The sequence below is a fragment of the Sminthopsis crassicaudata genome, chromosome 4, assembly GCF_048593235.1.
Source record: "Sminthopsis crassicaudata isolate SCR6 chromosome 4, ASM4859323v1, whole genome shotgun sequence".
In the NCBI taxonomy this organism is placed as follows: domain Eukaryota; kingdom Metazoa; phylum Chordata; class Mammalia; order Dasyuromorphia; family Dasyuridae; genus Sminthopsis; species Sminthopsis crassicaudata.
The window spans coordinates 457,999,748-458,026,472 of record NC_133620.1 but is presented as its reverse complement, the minus strand read 5'-3'; the positions used below and the strand labels follow the sequence as shown (position 1 = coordinate 458,026,472).

The following is a 26,725-nucleotide window of genomic DNA, read 5'->3' as shown; positions in this document are numbered from 1 at the left end:
ACTCGGAGATCCTTTCAAGGCTCAGTTCAAGTGCCACTTCCTCCAACAGACCAGCCCTGATCCCCCAAGTTGTTAATGTGTCCTCTTTATACATAACTATATTTTTTTACTTCTAAACTTCTTGAGCCTCCATCCTTCTCCCCCACCTTTGCTAAGTGGAGAATTGGTTCTCTGTCCTAGTATGCTTAGATTAGTTCCTGGCACTAATAAGTTCTCCCAAATTCTGGTTGACAATTGAGTAAAGGTTCTATGTTGCTTTTGAGCAAATCTCCCAACATTGCCAGCTATCGGTTTCTTGGCTGTAAAAGGAATTGGTGGAATGAGAAGATTTCTAAGATCCCCTGGAGGCCTAAGAGGTATTATTCTCTGTTGTACATTTTCAGGATGATTTTTTTCAAGTTATGGAGAATTGTCAGATAGATACTGTTTAAAGTGATATTTTTAGATTATATTCTGTGCAGGAAATCTTAACTTCTTTGTTCTTCCATTACCTGCAGGATCAATAGAAAATCCTTGTTTAGGCTTAGAAAGCCTTTCCCACAGAGGGCCCTTTCTACCTTCTTAGAATCATTTCCTTCCCCTTGCCATATGGCCCTGTGACCCTGGTCGCTGTTCTTTTCAAAAGAAAAAAGAATCTTCACGTCCTGATTCTAGGCATTTTTACTGGACATCTGGTGAAAAGCTCGCCATCTCTTCTTCTTTGTTTCCCTTAAGTCCCAGCTAAAATCTCACTTCTGCAAGAATCTGAAATCAGGAAAAATTAAGTTCAAATCCAGCTTTGGACACTTACTAGCTATGTCACCCGGACAAGTCTCTTTTTGCCTCAGTTGCCATATCTGTAAAATGGGGCTAACGACAGCCCCTCCTTCTCAGAGTTGTTGTGAAGATCAGATGAGATAATATTTATAAAGTGCTTAACATAGACCAGAAACATAGTGGGAGCTTTTTAAACATTAGTTATTGTTCCTCTTTGTGTTGTAAACCACAAGGGCCAGTAACTAGATAGAAAATATTTTCTCCCGCCCCTAGTTTAGAGATATAGAAGCTTAGATATTTTTCTTTGTATTTTTCAAAAGTAATAAAAGTGATTTTTCCTTGGTATAATTGGAAAAAAAAGACAAATTAGGAGTCAGCAGATGTGTTATATAGTGCTATATGACCCTGGGCAAATCAAATCTACCTCTGAACCTCAGTTTTCTCATCTCTGAAATAATGATACCAGACTTGATAGCCCTTCAAGGCCTTTCCAACTTGAATACTCAGTTCTGTTTCCTCAGGACATTAGATAGCTACTTATGTCATAATGTCCACAGCGTTTGGTGAAGAATCTGTGTTTCCTCATTTGTATTTAATTCATCTTGTTGTGCACTTTAGGTGATTAGCTGAGCTTTTACAAGGCCATTGATATGTCTGTGCATCTCTATGTGTATATTTACATGCATGTTATGGTTCCGTGTTATGTATACACAGATACACAACATACATACACGTATATGTCTGTGTGTATCTAATCTGTCATACTAAAACAGCTTCTGATTATGGCAAGTCACTCCATTTTTACAAACGTTTGTCTTGGTGCACTTGTATGCAGAGCAAGAATATCACAACATTCACCACTGTCTCAGTCCTTCTCTACCTGAAGTCCCACTTGGGATAAATGTACCAGTAATTGGCTTAGTATTTGGCACACTGTTGGTGCTTAATAAGTGCTTAATTATGATTCTTTGATGCATGCTCATTCTTAACTGGGTGGGTAAAACTGATTTTTTTTTCTCTGTTTCTTTCCTAACAGATGTTAATCATCTTCACAAATTAGAGTCTCCATGGCCCGGACGTTATCTAAAAATCATTTTGAGTGAAAGATCCATCGAGTAACACGATCATAGCATCAAGATGGTGGGAAAACTAAAGCAGAATTTGTTATTGGCGTGTCTGGTGATCAGCTCGGTGACTGTGTTTTACCTGGGGCAGCACGCCATGGAGTGCCATCACCGAATAGAGGAACGCAGCCAGCCCGTCAGAGTGGAGAGCGTCAGGGCTACCTCCAGAAGTGGCCTTCAGGCCAACAAGACCGTCACCTACCACAAGGACATGCCCTTAATCTTTATCGGGGGTGTCCCTCGGAGCGGAACCACCCTCATGCGGGCCATGCTGGACGCCCACCCTGACATCCGCTGTGGAGAGGAGACCAGGGTCATCCCCCGAATCCTGGCCCTCAAGCAGATGTGGTCCCGGTCCAGCAAAGAGAAGATCCGGCTGGACGAGGCTGGTGTCACAGACGAGGTGTTGGACTCGGCCATGCAGGCCTTCTTACTGGAGATCATTGTGAAGCACGGGGAGCCAGCCCCTTATCTGTGCAACAAAGACCCTTTTGCCCTCAAATCATTAACTTACCTGGCCAGGCTGTTCCCCAACGCCAAATTTCTTCTCATGGTTCGAGATGGGCGTGCATCAGTGCATTCCATGATTTCCCGAAAAGTCACCATCGCCGGCTTTGACCTTAACAGCTACCGGGACTGTTTAACCAAGTGGAACCGGGCCATAGAGACCATGTATAACCAGTGTATGGAAGTCGGCTACAAACGATGCATGTTAGTCCACTATGAACAGCTGGTCCTGCATCCGGAGCGCTGGATGAGAACGCTCTTAAAGTTCCTCCACATCCCGTGGAACTACTCAGTCCTGCACCATGAAGAGATGATCGGGAAGGCAGGGGGCGTGTCCCTGTCTAAGTGAGTGGGATGCAGTGCTGGGCCCCAGGGGTGGGAGGGAATCTGATAACCCCCCACCAGAAAACAAAGGGAACCAGATTATGAACCTTCCTCCCCCAGCCCAAACACACTTCACAGCTCTGCTCTCTCCAGCCAGTCTCTTTGGACCTCAATTACCTCATCTCTAGTAGTTAGGCAAATAATATCTATAGGGCACATCCCCTTCACCCAGTTGGGGTGAGGATCCAGTGAGATTATGTAGGTAAAGAACTTTGTGTGAAATGATAGCACAGTTCTGGGGCTGCTTATTGTTATTCTCACTGCTCATGGTGGACACTGTTAATTATTCCCTTATGTTTATGGCAGGGACTATTGTTAAAAGGCCCAGCTGTCATTTTCCTAATAATAGTAACAACAGCAATAATAATTTAAACTGACATTTATTCAGCACCTTTGCCTTACATACATAATCTTCTTTGGTCCTCATTATAGCAGAGTGAGAAAGGTAGGGTAATTTAATTATTTTATTAATGAGACCAGCATGTTTATTAATAAAAGATGGTCATTTAGCCATCTTTCTTCGATCAAAGACAGGTTCACCAAATGCTTTAAGTACATTTTTTTATTTGGTCCTCATGATAGCAGAGTGAAGTTGTAGGGTAATTTAATTATTTTATTAATGACACCAGCACTTATTAATAAAGAATGGTCATTTAGCCATCTCTCTTAGATTAAAGACAGTCTTGGCCTATGACCTTATAATTTACAGGACTTTAGAAAAAGGGGGCAACTCTGAATCTCCCTAAATCATTGGTTATTAGCAGTCATTTCTCTTCCTGGGGAGAAAGAAGTCCAGTCACACATTTTGGCCAAGTAATCCCTAGAATCCTGGTATCTTGTCTTCCAGTCCTGTTCTTTCCTCCATACCCATACCATGAAGTGTCTTTGGAAGGATCGCTGCAAAGATCTAGTATCCTCTGGTGCTGATTTTTTGAAAAGCTCGAGATTCCTTTTTAAAGAAGACAGCCCAGATTTCAGAAGTCTTTTCTCTACTGGAAAAAGCTGCTTAGACTTTAAATCCTCTTAGAATCGTTGACATTTTGCTTCTTTTCTCAATGAAGTGGTCACCATCAAAGGGTTCTTGGCTGCCTCACATAATCATTTATAATGACTTAAGCTTCCCTAGGTCAAGTCCACAAGAATAGAAGCAATTTTAAAAATGGAAATTGTGTCTCTAACCATTTTCAGTGTCTTTTGGGGAAATGGTTGGCAGTTGCTAAATTTCAGTTTTTAAATGTCTGGAAAACATTTCTAAGGTTGATCATCTCAAAGGAACATTTCAAAGACTGCTTACTACTAGTTTTGAGTTACTGATTATGACTAGAAATTATCAGTTGAGTGGATATATAGGTCTTAATTGTCAGGCCAAGGAGATTTCCCTCTCTGGAGTCCCTACCTTTAGGGCAAATCCAAGCATTTGGTATTTTTCTAGCAAAGTAGAAGTTTGATTTGCTGTCTGGTTTTCAGCCCAGGGTACCCAGCTCAAGTTTTCTCCATGGAGGAGATGTAAAATCATCTTTATGTAAAATCTAGATGTAGAATCTGTGCTTCTACTGCAGAAGTAAGAAACATGCTCCAGTTGAAATTCAGAAAGCAGAAGGAAAATGCCTTGGCCTTCAGTTTGAGTCATTTTATTCAGTGAGCATCTACAATGCTCCTTTGTGAGCTGGGGAGAAGAGGAACTCTACTAAGGAAAGACAGCATCGCAGAATCTCAGTTAGGAAAGATGGAGGTTTTTTATTTTTTTTTGAACCTGAACAGAGAGTCCCCTTTACATCAGTGAATAAGTGCCCACTTAGCTTCCTCTTAAAGACCATACCACATTCTACTTTCAGCCAATAATGATTAGATTTTCTGTGACTTTGGGTTCCCTGTTATACCACCCGCCACCAGATAGAAAAGAAAATATCAACTATTCATCTAAGGATAGTTGGATAGGGCTAATATAATATATGAATCCAAGATGTCAGTGCATCTAGGTTCTCCTTGATGGGGGCTTTCTCTCCAGGAGCACAGGTTGCAGTCTATCCATACTTTTTCATTCTGTATGTGTGACTTGTGTCCTTGTCCTCCCATAGTTCTCTATATGGGGACCCTCACCTTCTGGGGGCCTCCCTTGGATACCAGTGTCACAAGTGGGCTACTCATCTGTATTTCTTGCTCTTGTTCCATGACCAATCATCCATAGCTCGATGCTGTTACTTTTTTTCTGAATATAACTTGCCATCATTGGTAAGTCCACCACACGTCTCCCTTGTCCTTTGGCTGACTCTCAGTTTTGATTCCTTGAAAATCACAGTATTCCATCATTTGACTTTTTGAATGGTATGATATTAAATTCCAAGGATTGGTGGAAATAAAAGCTATCAGCTTTCCGATTCTTCTTTTCTCCTGACCTCATCTTTTCCCTTTCTTCTCCAAAGGGTTCTGCCTCTGATTCCATTAGGGAGAGCATATTTTCTAGCCATTTGTTCTTGGCCTAGACGTGAGCTTGATCAGCCAACACTCAATTGATTAAAATATTGAAGGGATGTAAAGGTTATTGAAAAGGCTAGTGAGTCACCAAGAATATGGAGTTTACAGAGCACTAACCCAACCCAAGAGCATTGCTTAGCGAGTACATATCTATTATTATCTGGAAGGTTTCCAGAGGAAGGTAATAAAGTTGATTTAAGGCTTGCTGGCCTAGAGCAGTAATTCTGACTGTTTACTGGATTCATTGTTTGATTCTGTTTTCCTTTACCACTCCACTCTCACCAAGATACTATATTCTATTTTCAATACTTTAAAAATGGTTTACTTTGAGAATTAAAAAAATTTCAACATCCATGAAATAATCAGAAGCACCCCGAATCCCTCAAAGTCCATGTTCGAAAATTGTCAAAGCTGAGTTATGTACAGTATGGAATGTGTATCTATGAACTTTTTTTTATCCATAAATGGTCCCCCAGCTGTGATATGAATAGAGAAAGTAGAGCAGAGTCATAGAACAGGAAGGAACTGGAGCTTTCGTTGAATTCAGCTTGCTCATTTGATAGATCACAGGATAGGATAATTTAGAGGTTAAGGAAATAAGCTCATGCAATCTCCTTAACTCACAGAGGTAAGAACTTTCCCCAGAGGTACCGGGACTTGCCCAGCATCTCACAGGGAGGAAGTAATAGAGGCAGGTTTGGAATCCAGGTCATCTGGCGCCAAATCCACACTGTCCAAAAGCCTGTCTGGATACACAGCTGGAGAAATCAGCAAAAAGTATGGATGGGGGGGGGAATGTCATAACTGTTTCTATTACATTGAAAAGAGGGAGAAGTGGTTTTGAAGACTTAGGGCTTTCATTGGTGCAGCAGCATCCTAAGATTTATGGTGGGAAGGTGAATTGAGATCATCTGGGCTAACCCCCCTCTTTGCTAGATCAGGTCAAAGCTTTCACAAGACCACACACAGTGAGTGCTGATGACGAAAGCTTTTGATCCCTCTTCTTTGAAAGCTTAATGTATGGTCTTTTTGTAGGGCAGCAGGGAGATTTCTCCTTTGCTGAATCCATCCCTTTATCTCTTTGTCCCTCTGCCATATTCCCTCGGCCTGTCCCTCTTTTCCCTATTATCTCTATGTACCAACGGTATCATCACATGCATGTTCAGCTGATGCTTGCTGTTAACGTATATCTTCTGTCGCGCAGATTAATTGAGCTCCCTTCTCGTTTCATCCTGTGATCAGTGTCTCCCTACCCCAGAGCCAACGTTTCCGGGGCTGACCACTCCAGCCCGCCTTTCTGTTTGTTAAAGTAAACAGTCATACCTCATGAAAAAACCATCAGTCTTGGCTTTGGAAGTATTCCCGTGACTCTCTGGCCTCAGATGATTCAGCAGACCTAGGTGATTTGATGGTTTTTAGGAGCCCAGGCCTCTGAAGAGCTATGCAGATCCTATTTTGATTGTTATATTGGAGCTTTTTTTTTTTTTTTTTTTTTTTAATCCTGTTATCATTTTTGAGCCTTTCCTAAACTGTTTCCATTTTAGCAACTGAAGCCATCATGAATCATAACCAGTATCTCCATGACTTGATAAGAAATGAGTCAAGCACATGCAGGCACTTCCTTTCTTATCTGGGTAATTGGTTTTCAGAGTGTCCCTTTGCACCAAGGCTGAATTTGTGCTCCAAGAATTGATTTTTCCTCCTGAGCTGACTTTGTAATGAATGTAGGGAGGCTAGTGCTGCAGTGAATAGCATCTCAGCCCTTAATCCTGTCAGCCTAGCCCTGGAGATTTGGGTCTAAATCACTGACAATCAGACTCTTATTTAATTTGCCCCCAAAGACCCAATACCTCCTAGGTTGAGGTCGTCTCTAAGTCAGAGGGCATATTCTGAGGCAACTCACTAGCACTGGGGAAAGGTGGGATCCAGCTGAGTCACAAACTCCCAGTTTATGCTGAAAGGGATCTGAACTTCTGAGATGACCTTGAAACCACTCAGATTTCCCAGGGACTTCTCAAATCAATATTGCCAAGAATGAAGATGGAACTAAATCTTATGGGTCAGAGAATGCATCCCTTGCTCTGTCTCCTTACCACCAACCTTTTAATTTGAACTTTGCTGCAGTGCCCAGCAGGGCAGCCTGGTGGTATAGTGGGTAGAACCCTGGCCCTGGAGGAAGGAGGACCTGATTTCGAATTCAGCCTCCAACATTTAACTGTGTGACTGTGGACATGTCACTTCTCTCTGTTTGCCTCAGTTTCCTCATCCATGATCTAGAGATAGAAATGACCGACCACTCCAGTATTTTTGCCAAGATAACCCCAAATGGGATCACGAAGGGTCAGGCCAGTCTGAAATGACTGCACAACAATACAGTGGCTATTGGCAGTAGATGATGTTCTCCCAATCCACAATTAGTTATTAAGGGGCATAAAAATCAGCAAATTAGGATGATGTAGCTTCTTTGAGTTACTGGTTACCAGATAAGCTCATTCTCATGCTTTCTACATGTTATTTCAGTCTGCATCACAATGCTAAAATCCTCCCATTTCAGCAAATCGGGGCAGGTTTTGAAGTCTGCATGAAATTTCTATTGATTTTTGTTCCTGATGCTTCATATCAGTCACTTTTCCAATGAAGCATTTCTGATTGTCATGATGCCCAGATGTTTGGAATAGCATTTTAAGATGATTCCAGCATCTTATGTTTCAGTTCATTTAGAAGTGAAACATGGCCAGGGCCAAAAACATGAGACTGTGGAGGAGGCCTTGAGCCCTTAGCCCTTAGGCCTTGTTCTTGGGGCTTTTATTTTTAATTTGTTTGTTTGACTTTGCGACATAAAGTTGACCTTACTTCTTTCTCCTGTAAAGTGAAAGAATTGTACCAGATGAAGGGTTCTTAACTTGGAGATCGATGGACAGATTTCAGGGAGTCCATGAATTTGGATGGAGAAAAAAAAAAGGCCTCTATTTTAACCAGCCTCCAACTGAAGTTCCACGATTCCTTCAATTATTTAAAACCATGCCTTTAGCAGGGATCTAGAGGCTTCTCCAGTCTGCTTAGGAAATCTAGGACACAGAATGTGTAAAAACCTCTAGTGTGTGTGATATCTGAAGATTCTTTGGCTCTAAATCTGTGACTAGATCATTGCTAAAGGCCTCTGCCACTCCAGAACCTTGTAGATGAAATGGAAGTTTTTGGAGGCTTGCTCCAAAGTGTTCCCCCATTTGGTTTTGTTCTCTAAATCTGAAGATAATGCCTTGAATTTCAGCCAGTAAATGTATGGGAGTAGTTTATCCACAGATTGAGGAAAGTCTTGGATGTCTGATAATAAGCACAAGAATAATAATCTCATTTATGTGGCACCTGCTAGGTGTCAGGAGCTGTGTGCTAAGTACTTTACAAATATTATCTCATTTGGTCCTCACAACAATCCAGAGAGGTCGGTGCTATTCTTATCATCTCCACTTTACAGCAGAGGAAACTGAGATGAAATGAAAGTTAAGCGAGTTGTGCAAGCTTATAAGGCTAGTAAATCTCCGAGGCTGGTTTGGATGCAGATTAGATACTATATAAAACTGATCTCTGAACTAGAATGGGCCTGATGCTTGAAGGACTTTTACAAGGCAGGATGTTAGACTTCCCTTCCTTGTTCTGGAGGGCAGAATTAGAACCAGTGTCTAGAATAGGATATTATTGCACTGGAAAGAGGGCAGCCTGGGTGACTGCAAAATATCACCCTTACTGAGATTCTGCAGAGAGAATACAGGTTGGAGAATTGACTGATTAAACTTAGTGTGCAGATTTGCTAATATCTGCTTATTCATTGATTCAACAAGTACATCTGCTGTGAGCGAAATGTTGCCCTCGTGGGGTCTATCATTTGCCATGACTGAATATTCCTTTTAAAAACATAGTCAAATTTCTGTCTAGTACTTATGATTTTTATATGAATTTTCCTTGTTATAAATCTTATTTCATGTCTGACATGTCAGATTGACCTGAAAATATAATATCAACTAGAAAGGTTGTAAAATGATACTGTTTTAGAAAGAGGAGTTTCTAAGAGGTACAATTCATTACTATTCCAGGGAGTTTCATGGTCAGGACTTAGAAAATAAAATTGACCTGGCATTTGTCAAGTGTGGCTAGCCTTTTATAAAAGATGTTATCTCTATTGGACTATTAATCCTAATGATCTTTTGATGAAGAATAAAAAGCCAGGGGAACGTGCCAATCCAGCAAAGTGCTTAGTTTCAATTCTCTTTTTCCCTCACTTCTGCGTCCCAGCTAGAATTTCTTCTTATGACAGGAGTTGTCATGAAAATTTCCCTAAAAGGCACCATACGCCAGGAGCCAAACAGTGCTCTAATCTGGGGTCATCTAATGGTACTAAAGAAGTCAGTTTTACAAGTTTGGCAGTGATGCTCTTGTTCATATAGAATATCAGCTACATGTACATACTAGTGCATGGAGTTAAAGTGAAGGCAGTATGGTTTGATTCGGGCATCTAAGTGACCCGTAGTTCACAGAGCACCAGGCCTGCAGTCTGGAAGACCTGAGTTCAAATATAGCCTCAGACATTAGCTATGTGGTCTTAGACAAGTCACTTTACCCAGTTTGCCTTAATCCCCTAGAGAAGAAAATAGCAAACCATTCCATTATCTTTGCCAAGAAAACCCCATGGATATTGTGGTCCATAGGGTCGGACATGATGGAACAATTGAACAACAAAGCCTAGTTTGGAGGATACAACAGCAATAACGATAGCTGACATTTACATAACACTTTCTGGCTTTGAAAGCACTTTACATATATCACCTCATTCGATAAGAGAGTGGGCTTGGGAGTCTGGAGAGCCTGAATTCAAATCCTGCCCCTGACACATCCTTGTTATACCAATGTGGACAAATCACTTCATTTTTAGGGCTTTCAGGCAGCCCTCCAACCTCTAAGTTAGAGAAGAGTTGAATGGCTGCATTGGTGCAGAGTTTCCCTTCTGGGAGTTTCCATACTGGTAAATGATTACAAGTCTGGATTTTAAATTTAAAAAAAAAAATTAAAGTTCCCAGTCCCTTCAGCCCTCCAAATAATTGAAGTAGATTCAGAGCACCACATAGTAAATAAGCAGGATGGAACCCCCCTCCCAAATCCAATAAACAAAAATAAAGAGCAGTTCATAGATTTAGAGGTCTGATACAAGGGCTTAGGATTCCTCTAATTCAGTCCTCTCATTTTTAAGATCAGGAAGCTGAGACCCAGAGAGGTTAAATGACTCATCCAAAATGTCCCCATTTCTTAGTCTGGATTTGTAGGTGGGCACTGGGCAAAAGATTGTAATGACCTGATCCTGAGGGCCCTAGTGGGGCAGATTGAGTGAGCATTCCCCATTGAATTGAGATCTGTTTGAGTGAGCTTGTGCCTGTGCTTCTATAAACTTCCCTATTGCATTCCTTCAGGGGCTACACTTAGATTTTCCTCTGCTGGTGTTCCAGATTGACTATTTTAGGTAATCAATTTCCATTTTAATTCTGTACTTGAATCTTTTGTACCCACTATTTGGGTACTTCAGTCTGTATACCTAGAAATAGACTATCCAATGTCTACCTTTTGTGGGAAGCTTTTCATAGCCCAACTTAATCGCTCATTAGTCCTTTCCTCTGCTAGTATTTCATTCATTACTATCTCCTCGTTTATAGTCAGATTTTATATCTGGCACTATCCATCCTCCGATTCTAAACACTGTAGATTTTGATGCTTTCTTCATCTACTGTGGAGAAAAATCATAACTATTTATTACAAAAATATTGTCTCCCCCAAACATGTAGATTGTGGAATCCTGTCTGGCTGCCACCAAAGTGATATATAGTACTTGTGTGGGTTTAAAATGTTAATATTATAAAGAAGGAAATGGTATGGAGATATCCAGGAGCAACCTAGATTCATTGAGGGATATGTATGACACCTGAGGATTCCTGATTGGTAGAGGGAGAAGTAGATGCCTAGGGTAGGGCTGGGTTGAGGGAGACCAGAAGAGCTATGAGGGAAGTGGCACTCTTGGGTTTAGAAAGTGGGAGAACAGAGACTGCTTACTATCAGCTTTCTGGGTGGCCAGTCAAGGAAAAGAGAAAGTTGATAAGAGGTGAAAAAAGGAAAAGAGGAAGTTGATAAGAGGTGGTGGCTGAGCAGAATGCCGGGTGCCCAGCCCAGAAGCAAATCTAAGGAATTTCTGGGACTAGAGTTCAGAGCAGGAATCTGGGGGTCTTTAGGGAAAGCATTTTTGAATTAGGACCCAGTCCAAATTATAAACTTGGAGACTGGTCAGAAAAGAGTCTTGTTCCTTTCTATCACTTTCTTTCTTTCTTTCTTTCTTTCTTTCTTTCTTTCTTTCTTTCTTTCTTTCTTTCTTTCTTTCTTTCTTTCTTTCTTTCTTTCCTTCCTTCCTTCCTTCCTTCCTTCCTTCCTTCCTTCCTTCCTTCCTTCCTTCCTTCCTTCCTTCCTTCCTTCCTTCCTTCCTTCCTTCCTTCCTTCCTTCCTTCCTTCCTTCCTTCCTTCCTTCCTTCCTTCCTTCCTTCCTTCCTTCCTTCCTTCCTTCCTTCCTTCCTTCCTTCCTTCCTTCCTTCCTTCCTTCCTTCCTTCCTTCCTTCCTTCCTTCTTTCTTTCTTTCTTTCTTTCTTTCTTTCTTTCTTTCTTTCTTTTCTTTTCTTTTTAATAATTTTTATTTACCAGATATGTGCATGGATAAATTTTACAACATTGACAATTGCCAAACCCCTTGTTCCAATTTTTCCCCTCCCCCCCAGATGGCAGGTCGACCAATACATGTCAAATATGCTAGAGTATAAATTAAATACAATATATGTATACATGTCCAACAGTTGTTTTGCTATATGAAAAAAAATCAGACTTTGAAATAGTGTACAATTAGCCTGTGAAGGGAATCCAAAATGCAGGTGGACAAAATTAGAGGGATTGGGAATTCTATGTAGTGGTTCATAATCATCTCCTAGAGTTCTTTTGCCTGGGGGGTAGCTGGTTCAGTTCATTACTGAAGAGTCTTGTTTCTTAACTGGTCACAGGAGCTGAGAGAAAAGAGAACCCAGACCTTGGACCATCCACTTAAGATTCCCCTCCATCTCCTCTCCTTCTTTGAGGTACACAGTTTGAGCATCCTTAATCAGAGTACAGGCTCCTTGAGGCCAGGGACTGGTTTAGTTTTGGGTTTGGTTTGCCTTTCCTTATCTCCCCTGTACTTAGCATGGGGTCTGCGGGAAAGGCTTAACAAGAGCTTACTGGCTGAGAAAAAGAAAAATGTAGTTGAGCCAATAGGAAAAGATCACTTCACAGGAGCTGTGACAGAAGAGGACTGGACTGGGAGCAAAGAAGCTCAAGTGCTGCTCCTGGCTCCTGCAGCTTCTCTTACCCTAGCCAGTCCCTTCAGTGTATGTAAGTGTGTGTGTGTGTGTGTGTGTGTGTGTATGTGTGTGTGTCTTTCTTTGTCTCTTTATGTCTCTCTGTGTCTTTTTTTCTCTTTCATTGTCTCTCTGACTCATTTTTTCTCTGCCTCTTTTTCTCACTGTCTCTGTCTCTCTGTCTTTCTTCAGTTTTCTTGGAAATATTGTTACACTATCTTATAACTATTTATTATAAGTATATATATAGTTATTAAGTACACAGTATTTATGAAATATGTTTCCTTCTCCCTAAAATAAGGGAAATGACCTGGGTAATCATTGAGTTCCTTCTCTGATCCAATGTTCTGTGCATGCTAGAGTCTGCCTCAGTATTGGGATTAGAGGAGTATGGACAGGATTTGGGGGTGAAGAGATCAAATAATGCTTCACTCTTCCTCAGATTAATAGAGCAATTGAAAGTCTGTAAGTATCAGCATGATGAGTAAAAAGAGAACTGCAAGTGGAGATAGAAGACCAGTGTTCTACCACTTAATAGCTAAAAATGATCATTTAAAGTTAAAGAAGTTTATATGATGTATACAAGCCATTTGACTTGTTGAGCCTGCTTCTTTGGGGATAATAATATTCCTATCTACCTCTGGGTTGTTGTGAAAAATGTGCTTTATAAACTGCAATGTATTTCTATGTTATATATGTATATATAATTATATATATATGTATATAATTTGGAAGTTTTCATGTTTTATTTGAGGGCAGTTAGGTGGAACTGTGGAGAGCACTATCTCTGAAGTCAGGAAGACCTGAAGCCTCAGATACTAGCTGTGTGACTGTAGGTGAATCCCTTAACCCAGTTTCCTCATTTGTAAAGTGAGCTGAAAAGGAAATATCAAACTACTCTAGTATCTTTACCAAGAAAACCCTAAATGGAGCCATGAAAAGTTAGACATGACTGAAAAATGATTGAACAACAGTGTTTCATTGAGGTACAGGCAAAGATAGACTGTACAATAACGGGAAGATGGCAGTATGGGCCTGCAGCTTGGGTAGATATGGAGATCCCTGTTCCACAGCAGTTTGGTCACTTGATGATGGATTCTTTGACCTCTGACCATGAAACAAAAAAAAATGACTTTCTATTTCTATAGTAGCAGAGTTAGGGAAAAGAGAATAGAGGCTCCTCATGGGTGATGTCAGATACTGTCAGCTATGGAGAAGCACAAATAACTGGGTAACCCTGCATCACAAAGCATTGGAAACCGCTGTCCATCCAGTGAGGTACCCTTGGCTCTGAAGCAACTGACCTGTAACTAACTCGGGAACAAAGTTCTTTCTGTCTTTCTCTCTGTATTTTACACCTTTCTCTCTCTTTCCTCTCCCTCCTCTTTTCTCTCTCTGTCCTCTCTTTATTTCTGTCTTTCTCTGTGATGTCAGTCAAAAATTTATTAATTGTATAATGTGTGAAGGGTAATGTGCTAGGGCTGATAATACCAAGGCCATGACAAAGCAACCCATTGTATTCCAATTTGGAGTGTAGCTGCATGTGCAGCCATATCCTGGGGAGAGAAGGAGCGATATAAGAGAAGGCTAAAAACAGAGTGGAGCCACGTCATTAAGCCTAAGCGTGGGACACTGGAAAAGAAACTACAGATTCTGGAGAAAGCGAACCTGGGTTCAAGCCTGCCTTCTTTATTTATATTTATGTTACCTTGGGTCTATCATTTGATTTCACTGTATCTCAGTATCCTATTCAATAAAATGAGGAGGATGGACTATATGACTTCTAAAACCCTCCCCCACTAGTTCTATGGTCCCATGTTTCCATCCCTGACTGCCCCCCAATCTCCTGAAGGTTTTCACAAAATCTGGCATTTATTAAGTCCTTACGATGTGACAAGAACTGTACAGAGCAATGGAAATGCAAACATGAGCCAACAGAGAGAGCCTGGAGCTTCCATTCTAATGGGGACAGATGGCACAAGAAGGCAAGAGAAAGCCCCAAAAGGAGTGAAGATGTAGAGGATCTGAGGGGACCAGCCAGTGAGAGAGAGTGGAAGGGGAGTGACATGTGCCAATTTGTGTCGCAGCATGAGTATTTTGGCAGTTAGCATGCAGGGTGGATTCAGGAGAAAAGAGCCCAGAGGTGGCTGGTTCGGGTGATAGATGGGAAGGGGCCGCAAAAGAAAAAGGAGACCGAGGTGGCTGGTGTTTTGGAGACAGACTTGACATGTGTTAGAAACTGATTGCTTTTTACTACAAATTGCATTTATAACCAATACCAACAATCTATCTCCTAATCATATAGATCAAATGTCACATATATTTTAACATTTAACATTTTAATTCTGAATTTAAAAATTCATAACAACATACTCTTTGTCTCCGTCTGAAGCTCTTTGTGTGTGAGCTCTGGAGCCTTCTGGGCTTTTTGTTTAGTTTAGTATGTTACAGCCAATGTATATGTTATTAGGTTTCGTTTACTTTTTTGTATCACTTTATAAATAAGTCATTTCCTATTTTCCTACATTTTCTACATTTGTCATACACACACATATGTATGTGTATATATAGTGCTCTGTGTCTGTCCTTTTCTCATGGAGTAGATCCTCTTAGCAATAATAATTTCTTATAAATTCTCAATGTCAGCATTTTATCTGATATACTTGTGACATGTCTTTTCTTTTAGAGATAGTACTTTTATCATGCCAGATCTATCTTTGTTGAATAAAATCTATTGCTTTTAGTGTCCAATACTTTTTTATTTTTTAACATTTTTTTCCTCTCCACAGTTGAGAAAAATGCCTCTGCCTTTTCTTCTAGTTTCATATTTTTTTTCATTTTAAGTAGTTATTTTTTATTTTTAAAATTATATATATATATATGTATATATGTATACATATATATATATATATATATATATATATATATATATATATTTTTTTTTTTTTTTCCCTCCTGAGGCTGGGGATAAGTGACTTGCCCAGGGTCACACAGCTAGGAAGTGTTAAGTGTCTGAGATCACATTTGAACTCGGGTCCTCCTGACTTCAGGGCTGGTGCTCTATCCACTGGGCCACCTAGCTACCCCTCATTTTAAGTATTTAAATCAATTATCTAAATACAGTTAGAGCTTTTTTTTAAGATAAAGGATATGAGCTATTAACCATCGCCCTGCTTTTTGCCATCACCTATCCAGTTTGACTAGTGGTTTGATGGATTTTTCTTTTTACCTAGTTATTTGAAAAAAATCTCTTTAAGCCTTATCTTTAACTTTTTTTTTAACAAAAAATTTTAGAGCTCATGTTACTCCTGGAAGAAAAGGAAAATTAAAAATAAATAAGAATCTATTTTCTTAACTCTTCACATTTATGAAGGAACAGAAACCTAATGATTCTGGTTCTACTGTCAAATCAGAAAGAAAATCAGGACCATTAAGAATTCATGTGAATAATTTCACACATGGTTACTTCTGTTTTAGAGGAAAGCTGGATTAAATTTGATATGTCATAACTCCTCCTTTTTCTCACACTAGGGAAATATTTTTTGGTAACAGTGAATTTTCTGAATAACTGAAGCATTCCCCTTTAAATACTAAAATTTCCAGTGAATTTTCTGGATAGCTGAAATATTTCCTTTAAATACCAAAACGTCTTATTTGTTCCATTTTTGGTAGAAAAGTTGAAAAGGTAGATTGATTACATACTTCCCTCCCTAAAAAGAAGATTCTGTTTCTAATTTAAAACATTTACTCAATACCATTATTGTTATTAACTTTTCTATTATGAACTCAAGTATCTACACACATGAGCATTTCAATCTACAAAGACAGGAAAACAAAAATATTATATGTAACTGTGAACTATTATATGCAGTTTTTAAAAAGTGCACATTACATTTAACATGTTATATCCCGCCTGTCCTATTTATCTGTGACATCTTCTGAACTTTTTCTGCTCTCTAATATAATTTTTCTTAATGCTTCATTGATACTATCTTTCTTAATTTTGCATCACTCAGCTATTCCTCCAGTTCCCCCCACAAATAAAAGTCCTCCATTGTAACAAATATAATTAAACAGAGCAAATTCACAGGTAACTATGTCTGAGATTGATTGCCTGACCTGAATTTTAGTCAGTCATCTCTCTATAAGAGGTGGGATCCATGCTTCAACATCACTTCTTATATTACTGTGATTTGTCATCTGATTAGTCAGAGTTATTACGTCTTTCAGAGTTGTTTTCCTTTATATTTTCATCATTGTCATTGTATAAATTCTTCTTCTGGTTCTGATAATTTTACTCTGAAACAGTTCAAACAAGTCTTCCGAGGTTTTCCAAAGCCCATCTCATTCATCATTTCAGTAAAATTTATTACATTCATATTCCAAAAGTTGTTCAGCTATCACCTAAGAAATGAGCACCTATTTTTTCCTGTTCTTTGCTGCAATAAAAACTGGTCCTCCAAATCTTTTTGTACAAATGAGTCCTTTCCTTCTGCTTTTGATCTCTATAGGATCATTATTATTCATAGAATCATAGCTCTGGAACTGAATGGGGTGCCAAAGGCCCACTAGTTCAGCCTCTCTTATAGGTGAGAAAAGTGAATCTCAGGGAATTTAAGGGGTTGGGTGACCTTTGAGCAAACTTCCCAGGATCCAAGATCTCATCTGGTGATACCCTCCCTCCAGTGCAGATCATAGCCCACTTGAGGGGACAATTTCACAAGCCATTGTTTGGAGTTTATATTGAAGCATCTTGTGGAGTTTGGACACCAGATCCTAAGTTTATTAGACTTGCATGAGAAGAAGCCATCTCGAAGGCTCTGAAGTGGAATCGAGTCAGTGAGCTTTTGTCAAGCACCTACTACATGCCAGATGCTAAGCTCCAGCCATTCAAACAGCCAGAAGCCAGGTCCTGCTCTCAGGGAGCCCACAGCCTAATGGGGGGAATGAACTTTTGTGTATGAATTCCATGATCTGTTTTTACTGCTCTGGGACCTGCTGCATTTGTTTTTAAATTCTCTACTGTGTGCTAGGCCCCTGAGATTGGCAGATGTGTTAACTATATCATGTGGCTGCCTTGTTGCAGCTTAAAAGGGCAGTGGAATAAAGTGGCTTCCACTGGAGAATGAGCTGCATCAGGCTCAGGCTTGGGTTCATGTTTCATCTGGGAAGTAGTTGTCTCTTTGATGGTAGCCATGTTGTGTTGACATTTCCCCTCAGTGAACATTGCACCCTTCTGCAGCACTCCCTCCTGGCCTGGACATCAGCCCTCCAGGAGCCTCTGCCCGACCTCCCAGATACCCTCCTCCAGCTCTTTTCTCCTTAGAAGGCCATCTTCCTGTTACCCTTCCCTTTGCTCTGCGCCACTCCAGATGGGGCTTTGCTCCCTGTTCATGTGTCTTGATGATATACATATATATTCTCAATGCCCATCTCCATGTGTATGCACCATTTCCGTTGAGGCAGAGATTCTATTTTTTCTTTGTCTTTTGGGTTGCTCACACTCTGAGACTGTGACGAGCCATGATCCACTCTCCCCAGCGGAATTTTAGATGGGCAGGGAGCAGCCTGAGGTCACCAACAGCACTGGGGACTTTTCCCAGGTGAGATCCAGCCCCATCTCCTCCTCCTCTTGCTTCATTGTGACCCAACTCACTCTCAGGGTGTCTGAGCACCTTCAGTGGAGCCGGCATGATCCTGTCTGTGGCTCCTTGAGAGCAGGGCCGGGTATCGGTATATCTCTGCACTTAGAACAGTGCCTGAGCTAGTTGGGCAGCAAGGTGGTCCAGAATAGATCTGGAGTCAGGAAGACTGAGCAAATCTGGCCTCGGACAGTTACAAGCAGTGTGATCCTGGGCAAGTCACTTACCTTCTGCTTGCCTCAGTTTCCTCAACTGTAAAATGGGATAATCATAACACCTATTTTCCAAGGTTATTGTAAGGATCAAATGAGATAATGTATTCAAAGCATCTAACAATACTTTCTAAAACATAGTTGGCGCTTGATAAATATTAGCTTTTACTATTATTAAATATTAAATATTTCCTGATTTCTCAGCCCTTGTGTCCTGCTAAAAAAAAAAATCAAAATTTTCTGTTTGTATCACAGGATACCTTCCATGTGTCCATCAGCCATATTTATAAAGATTTGATGGAGAGGGGCAGCTAGGTGGCGCAGTGGATAGAGCACCAGCCTTGAATTCAGAAGGACCCAAGTTCAAATCTAATCTCAGACACTTAACACTTCCTAGCTGTGTGACCCTGGGCAAGTCACTTAATCCCAGCCTCAGGGAAAAAAAAAAAAAAAAAAAAAAGATTTGATGGAGATGAGAAACTAGGCAAATGGGTCAATATTGGTTTCAACTTTAACGGAGCTTTCAACTGTTTTTGGTAAAAGTGTTATTCATTTTCTGTTTTCTGTTTTGTTCTTCTGAAAATGTCTACTCTTTCAGAGTGAATCGTGACAATACCCAAATGCTTTAAAAAATGCATCACCTGCAGCACAGATTCCTTCTCATCTATCTATCTCAAGGTCCAAACACCTGCTTTTCCTGGCTTCATGTTGTGAGTTCTAATTGTCCCTACCTCCCATGATGTGTCAGAGTCCAAATATGGCAGCTTCATGCTCATCAATAATCAGAATAGAATGAGTATGGAAATGTAAATAGATCCCTTTCGTTTTCATCTGTTGTCCTTTCAGCTTCATCATTAGCTGGCTGTCAAATTAAGCCTTTTACAGGATTTTTTTTTTCCCCTCCAACTGTGTTTCATGGTTTTGAAAAGTAATTATACCTCATAATCTTCTGTCATCTTCCCGAGTGTTTTGCATGATATTAAAGACAATGTTCTTAAACACTTTTTAAAATGGTTCCAACAAATCCTTTGGTATGTTTGCCGTTTAATGTCTACTCCATATGCGGCTAATTCTTCCAGTAGCCAGTCTGATCTATTGGGTGAATTTTTAAGTCACAGGCTCTCGCGCTTTGGTTTTAGCTCTTCGGGATTTGGTTTCTTCTGGCAGTTTCTTCCTATCATAACTCAGTCCTGTGGTCTGGCAATATGACTGACTTTAGCATTTAGTGAAGATGCATGGGAGATCTGTAAGAATAATGAATGATTTAGAGGAATAGATTGGTCCAAACTGCCCCTCTGGGCTATTCACTAAAACAGTTTGTTTCCCTGATGAGTCCTTAAGAGATTGACCTGCCACTTTGAAGGTTGAGAAGAAAGGAGAGGGAAATTTTGTTGACTGGAAGTTCTGCAGAGGGATTGGCTCACTTAATAGTAAGGCATGATGTCATGTGGATGCTGCTTCTATATCCTTCTCAATTAGAGATCTGCTCGCCAACTAGATTGTGAGCTCCTTGAGGTTAGGAACTGTGGTCAGATTTCTTTCACAACTACCATAACCTCAAGCACAGGGTCCAGTGGACATGATCCTGGCAATTCATAATTTTGAAGGGGAGAGTCTCTCTCTCTCTCTCTCTCTCTCTCTCTCTCTCTCTCTCTCTCTCTCTCTCTCTCTCTCTCTCTCCTCCCTCTCTCTCTCTCTCTCTGTCTCTCTCTCTCTCTCTGTCTCTCTCTCTCTCTCTCTGTCTCTCTGTCTCTCTCTCTCTCTGTCTCTCTCTCTCTCTCTCTCTCTCCTCCCTCTCTCTCTCTCTCTGTCTCTCTCTCTCTCTCTCTCTCTCTCTCTCTCTCTCTCTCTCTCTCTCTCTCTCACTCACACACACACACACACACACACACACACACACACACACACACACATACACACACATATACACACACACGACTAAAATAAAAATCATTGGGGGGCTAGGGAAAGCTTCATTTGACCTGCATATCTCAGGCGGAAATAAGGGAGGCACATTGAATGATGTATGCAAAGACACAGAGATGGAAGAATAATGATACATAAAGAGGACTGCCACAAGTCTGGTGTGGTTGGATTGTGGAAAATGTGGAAAATCGATGAGATTAATGTTAAGGATGACTAGAATTAGAGTTGCCTAGAAGTCTTCTGCCAGGCTGTAGCCAGGTTAAGCAAATTAAATTTTGTTTATTAGTCAGTGAGAAGCCATTGAAGGAGTAACTCGATTACGCCTCTGCATAAGCAGTATTAGTATGGGATAGACTGCCGGGAGAAGAGCAGTTAAAAAGCTATTGCAGTAGTCCAGGAGAAAATAAAGTGGGCCTATACAAGGCGGTAGCAGTAAGACTGTGAGATGTGGTGAAAAGAGGAGCAGAAGAATTTCACTATGTACTTCTTGATGAATTAGTGTGAAGTTTCATCTCAATTAACCTCAACAATAGAGGCCTTTAGAGATGATCAGCTCCCCTTTAGTCTTTCTTTTCAAACAAATTAAACTGCTATTAAGTGCATCCCTTAGTAGCACTGAAGATACAAAGATAGATATGGCACAGACAGACCCTATTGTCAAAGAGGCCCCCTTCTAAAGAGGAAAAGGCATGTCTATAAATCAAGAAGGAGCAGATGCTCCCAGTGCTGGCAGAAAATCTGAGAACAGCCATCGTTTTCAAAGGTTCAGGGAAAATATTGTGGAGGAAGAGATGATGGCACGAAGCCTTGAAGAAAAGGGCAATTCTCTGCAGAGACAGAGAATAGAGGGGGTGGAAATAAAATTTGAGAGTCTCCGGCATAAAAGATGATAATTTTACCCAAGAGAGTAATTGAGACCCCTAAGGGAAAAAGGCTAGAAAGGGAAAGCCACGATCAAAACATTGAGGATGGGCAAGAGAAGGAGTTATCGGGGAGCAGAAAGATGTACACTTGGAGATTTGGAGAATTCAGTTTTCATCATAATTGCAGATCTGCTTCTCAGGCCACAAGTGTTTACTTGGTCAATGACAGAGTAGTCCCAATCACCGTTCCAGAGTGAGTGCTCAGTGAGATATCACTCATTCAACAAGTTACCAAACAGTGATCTCTGAACTGCCACATCCTGCTGACTTTCCTCAGTCCTCATCCTTCTCCACTGCACTTGGCGCTTCTCATCACCTGCTTTTCCTAGAGATTCTCTCCTCCCTGAGTTGCCTGGTTCTTCATCTTTCTGTGGGATCACTCCTCAATCTCTATTCTGGATCACCATCTCTATCACACCCTTTAACTGGGTGTGCACTCCCAAAGTTCTTTCTGGGCTATCTTCTTTTCCTCCTTCTCCCTCTGTCTCTCTTTCTCTCTCCTCTCTTTCTTCCTCTGTCTCTTTGTTTCCCTCTGTCGCTCTCTCTGTCTCTGTCTCTCTGTTTCTGTCCATCTCTGTCTCTATGTTTTTTTCTTGTCTCTCTCTGTGTCTCTGTGTCTCCCTCTGTTTCTCTGTGTCTCCTTGTTTCTCTCTTGTCTGTCTCTCCCATCATTGTCTATGTTTCTCTCTCTGTGTGTGTATCTCTCTTTCTCTTTCCTTCTCTGTCTCTCTCTCTGTCTCTCTGTTTCTGTCCATCTCTGTCTCTCTGTTTCTCTCTTGTCTGTCTGTCTCTGTCTCTGTCTTTCTCTTTCTCTTCCCCTTTTCCTCTCTCTCTTCCTCTCTCTAATTTAATCAGTTGACATGGATTTAATTATCATTTCTATGCAGATGATTCATCCATCTATATATGTAGCTTCATCACCAACCAACTACCTATTAGATGTTTCATTCAGGATGTTCTGGAGACATTTCCAATTAAATATGTCTAAAACAGCTCATTTTCATCCTGTCAATCTCCCAAACCTTCCACCCTGAGCTGCTGCCTTCTTCAAAGTATCAACATTTCCCTAGCTTGCCTATTTTATAGCCTCAGTGTAATTCACTGAGCCAGACAGTTGCCAAATTTTCTGTTTCTACCGTCACACTTCTTTCTACTTACACAGCTCCCACTAATAAGGTCTTCATCCTTGTTGCCTGAATGTTTACTGCAGACACTTAGGAACCATGTAAAGCATGCTGCCATCCTTAAAATGGTGTCAAGAATAAATACGCCTTTCAAGGGAAGGAATCTTCTCATTTGATCTCCATCCCCAGCTGTTGTACATAGCAAGAATCTAATAAATGTTTATTTAATTGAGTTGGTATATAGTAGAACTAGGTGCATTTTTTTTTTCTTTCAAGAAAACACTTAGCAATCAGAATTGTCCCAAATTGGACTGAATTGCCTTGGGAGATATTAGATGGCCCCTCACTAGAGATGCTAGAGGATTGGATGCCTGACAGCTGGGATGTTATAAAGGGTATTCTTGGTTCAGGCATGAAAGGTTAGAATCCAGGGGTTCTCAAACTATGGCCCTCAGGCCAGATGTGGCCCACTGAGGATGTTTATGCAGCCCGCCCGGTTATGGCAAATGGGCTGAGGGGCGGAGACAGAGTGTGAGCTTTTGTTTTTACTACAGTCCGGCCCTCCAATAGTCTGAGGGACAGTGAACTGGCCCCCTATTTAAAAAGTGTGAGGACTCTCTGGTCTCTGGGGTCCTTCCCTGCTCTGATTCTGAGAAGCTGCCTGGGAGACCTCTGACAATCCAAAGATTCAGGCTTCCAAGGAAGCATGATGGGGATAATTCCTCCTTTTTTTGCTGCAGGATCTTTTTCTTGTGGTGTTCAGTCCTTTGATGTGATTATAGGGCATGACATGACATCCCATATACTGAATTCTCTTGTCTCTGACCTGCTGTTGCTTTTATTGCTTTCACCATTCATTATATGCTATTTTAAAATAAATTTTATTGATATATTTTGTTTTTATATTGCCTACATTTCCTACTTTACCCTCTCCCAGAGAACCATCCCTTACAAGAATATTCATCTTTTAAAAGTTCAGAAAGAATAATCAACATATCATAAATGTATGATGTTATGTATGTGTTCCATGCCCAGAATTCTCTTCCTTTGCCAAGAAGGGAGGGAAAAACATTATATTTCTTCTTTGGGACCAATTGAGGTCATTCTAATTTTGCAGCATTTAGTTTTGTCACTAAATTGCCTTTCCATTAGAATTGTTGTCATTGTGTAAATTGTTTTCCTGGTTTTGATTACTCAGCTCGATTCATTTGCCTTCCTTTCCTATGCTGTTCTGTATCCATCATAGTCATCGTGATTGTTCAGAGTCATACTCATCATCCTTATCCCCAAATGTTTTTTTCTTCCCTACTTCCCTACTCCTATAGAGGACATGACCATCCTCTTAGTGATAGAGATTAGCAGCCCCAATGTCATCCTTGACTCTTTACTCTTAAATGGGATTTCTCATTCCATCTCTTGCTGATGGTCTTTGTTGATAACATATAGAAATGCTAATGATTTATGTGGGTTTATTTTACCTACTGCAACTTTGCTGAAGTTAATTATTTCAAGAAATTTTTTAGTTGATTCAACTAATTCATTCTTAGCCCACATATCCAATCTGTTGGCAAATCTTATTTATTCTTGATTCACAACATCTCTTGTGTGTATGTCCCCTTCGTTTCATCATATAGTTACCATCCATATTTAGGCCTTCTGTCTTCTAAAATTGGGCTCCCTGCCTCTCAAGATCTCTCCCCTTCAGTCTATTCCTCACTCAAAGGAGCTGCCAAATTGATTTGATGTGACCATGTCATTCTGTGGTACTGACCATGTCAGTACATTCTAGTATCTCCCTATTCCTTTAAGAATAAATTAGGAATCTCTCTTCCAATCTTTTTAGTCATCTCTGGTCTAGTCATTTATTCCCTTCCCGGCGCTCTAAAATCCAACTACACTGGCCTCCAGAAGGCTCTTTATAATGGCAATCCATATCTATGTGGACCCTTTACTGACTGCGAAGTCAAGGAACCTTAGACATAGGATTATGTAATTTTGTAAACACATAAAGATATGTAAAGTCAGAGAGTCAGTCAGCAGAAGCAACTGGTTCAGTACGTTTTGTTCAATGGTATAATCATGTGTGTTAATCTCCCCATTTAGATTGTGAACTTCTAAGGCATAGGCCATATCCTTTATATCAAGGGTTCTTAGCCTGGGATCCATGAACTTTGTAAAATTTTTTATTAATTTTATAATTGTAACTTTTTTGACAGTACATATGCATAGGTAATTTTTTACAACATTATCCCTTGTACTCCCTTCTGTTCCGAATTTTTCTCTTCCTTCCCTCCACCCCTCCCCTAGATGGCAGGCATTCCCATACATATTAAATATGTTATAGTATATCCTAGGTACAATATGTATGTGCAGAACCGAATTTTTTTGTTGTTGTTGCAAAGGAAGAATTGGATTCGGAAGGTAAAAATAACCTGGGGAGAAAAACAGGGGATCCATGAACTTAAAATATATATATGTAAAATATATATGAGCATAAATTGTTATTAGTTAATACCAATTAAGTATTTATTTCATTATTATTAAATGTATTTCGTTACTTTATTTCAAAATAATTGCATTCTTTTATAATCCTATGCATTTCATTTAGTGTTTTTAAAAACATTATTCTGAGAAGAGACCAGTGGGCTCATAGATCAGACAATCTGCCAAAGCAAGGGGATGTAGGTAGGAGGCCCAGGACTCAGAGGAGGTTAAGATCCCTTGCATTCTACTAGAATTAGCCTTGGAATTAGGAAGTTCTGGATTCAAATCCTGCTTCTGGCTGTATGAACCAGACCCATCATTTAGCCTCTCAATCCCCCAGACAACTCTCTAAGTCTTGAAGCCTGGAAGTTGCTGAGCAATTGGTAAAAGGGTTTTCCCTGCTGGGAGTTGCCCACACTAATGAAATCACAAGTCTGGGAGAAGAAATCCCACAGTGGGCTTACAGTCCAGTGATACAGTGAGGACCAGAAAATATTCATGGCCTGACATGTTAGCTTATTTCCACAGGCATTGAAATGACCCCCCTGAAGACCAGGTGGTTTTACAAAGTGTTCATTGTCCTTTGTGGGATACTTCCTGCCCCATTTTTTTCCATTAAATCTTTGTGTGTATGTGTCCTTTATGGGTAGGGGTACACCTGCTAATTTTATAGAGTTGGTTTTTTTCCCTCTACCAGTTCTTAGGCATCTTCTTTTTTATCACTCAGTTTTTATGAAATTCTATCTTAAAAGAGGCCTTGTAAGTTAATGATTAGAAGGACATAGGCCAAATCAAAATCTCATTACCTCTTAACAGAACATGACTTTGGCATGAGTTTCCCTGTAGGAGGATGGGATGAAGCTCTTGTTAGCAGCCTCTGTATGTTCCCTGTGCCAGAGGCGCGCTCTCTCTCTCTCAGAACTCTTCTCTGCCCCTTCAGCTTTTCCTTCCCACAGGTGATCCCCCAACTCAGCATTTTTCTACTTAGCTTACTAAGAGACTTGATACAGTTCCAGCTCCTCTGTCGATGGGAAGGGGAGTCATTGTATTAGCCAGTGGCAGGCCGGAAGCCTTGAATTAGCTTCTGTTAATTCTGCTAAGCCCTCGTTGAACCTTCTAATTGCTTCTGACTTTTCTACCTTAGGTAATGATTACCCGAAGAAATATATCTACAGAAATCTAGCCGAAGGAAGGGAATCTGCTGTTTGACATTTGCAGCAGAATAACCTGGTGTTATCATTAGCAACCTTATCTATCCAGCTTTGATTTGCTGGATAAAATGTAAATGTCAACACGTTTTGTGCAGATGTTTTCACTTGTTATGTTTTCCTTGTTTCTAGAAGTATGAGATTGCCAACAGCTTCAGTCAACTCATTTCGTTTTTTTTGACAGGCCATATGATTTCATCAATGTATGGAGCTTCTGGGAGAAAGGTTTCTATCAATACAGATGGGCCCTTTCACTACAACTAGGAATCTTAATGGAGGTTCCCGGAACATTGAGAGGTTAAGTGACTTGTCTAGAATCACCAGTCCGTATGTGTTCAATCCAGAAGCTCCAATTTGTTGGTCTCAGGACCCCAGAGGGCTTTTGTTTATGTGGATTGTGTCTATGAACAATGACCATATTAGAAATTAAAATGGATGCATTTTAATTCATTTTATTTTTCACAAATTTTTCATTTTCATTCATTTTTCATCATCATTTATTCATTTTAAAAAGAATAATACTAAACCCATTCTATAATAACACAAAG

At 40.3% G+C, this 26,725-nt stretch overlaps 1 protein-coding gene across 5 annotated transcripts in view; it reads left to right on the top strand.

The window, feature by feature from the left end:
* TPST1 (tyrosylprotein sulfotransferase 1) overlaps positions 1–26,725 on the top strand; it is a 114,208-nt gene that overhangs the window by 49,743 nt on the left and 37,740 nt on the right. For all 5 annotated transcript variants that reach the window (XM_074263964.1, XM_074263963.1, XM_074263966.1 and 2 more), the window contains one exon: positions 1,793–2,732. In XM_074263964.1, the coding sequence (XP_074120065.1) occupies positions 1,894–2,732 (839 nt within the window). In that variant the 5' untranslated portion in view covers positions 1,793–1,893. The remainder of the gene's footprint in view (positions 1–1,792; positions 2,733–26,725) is intronic.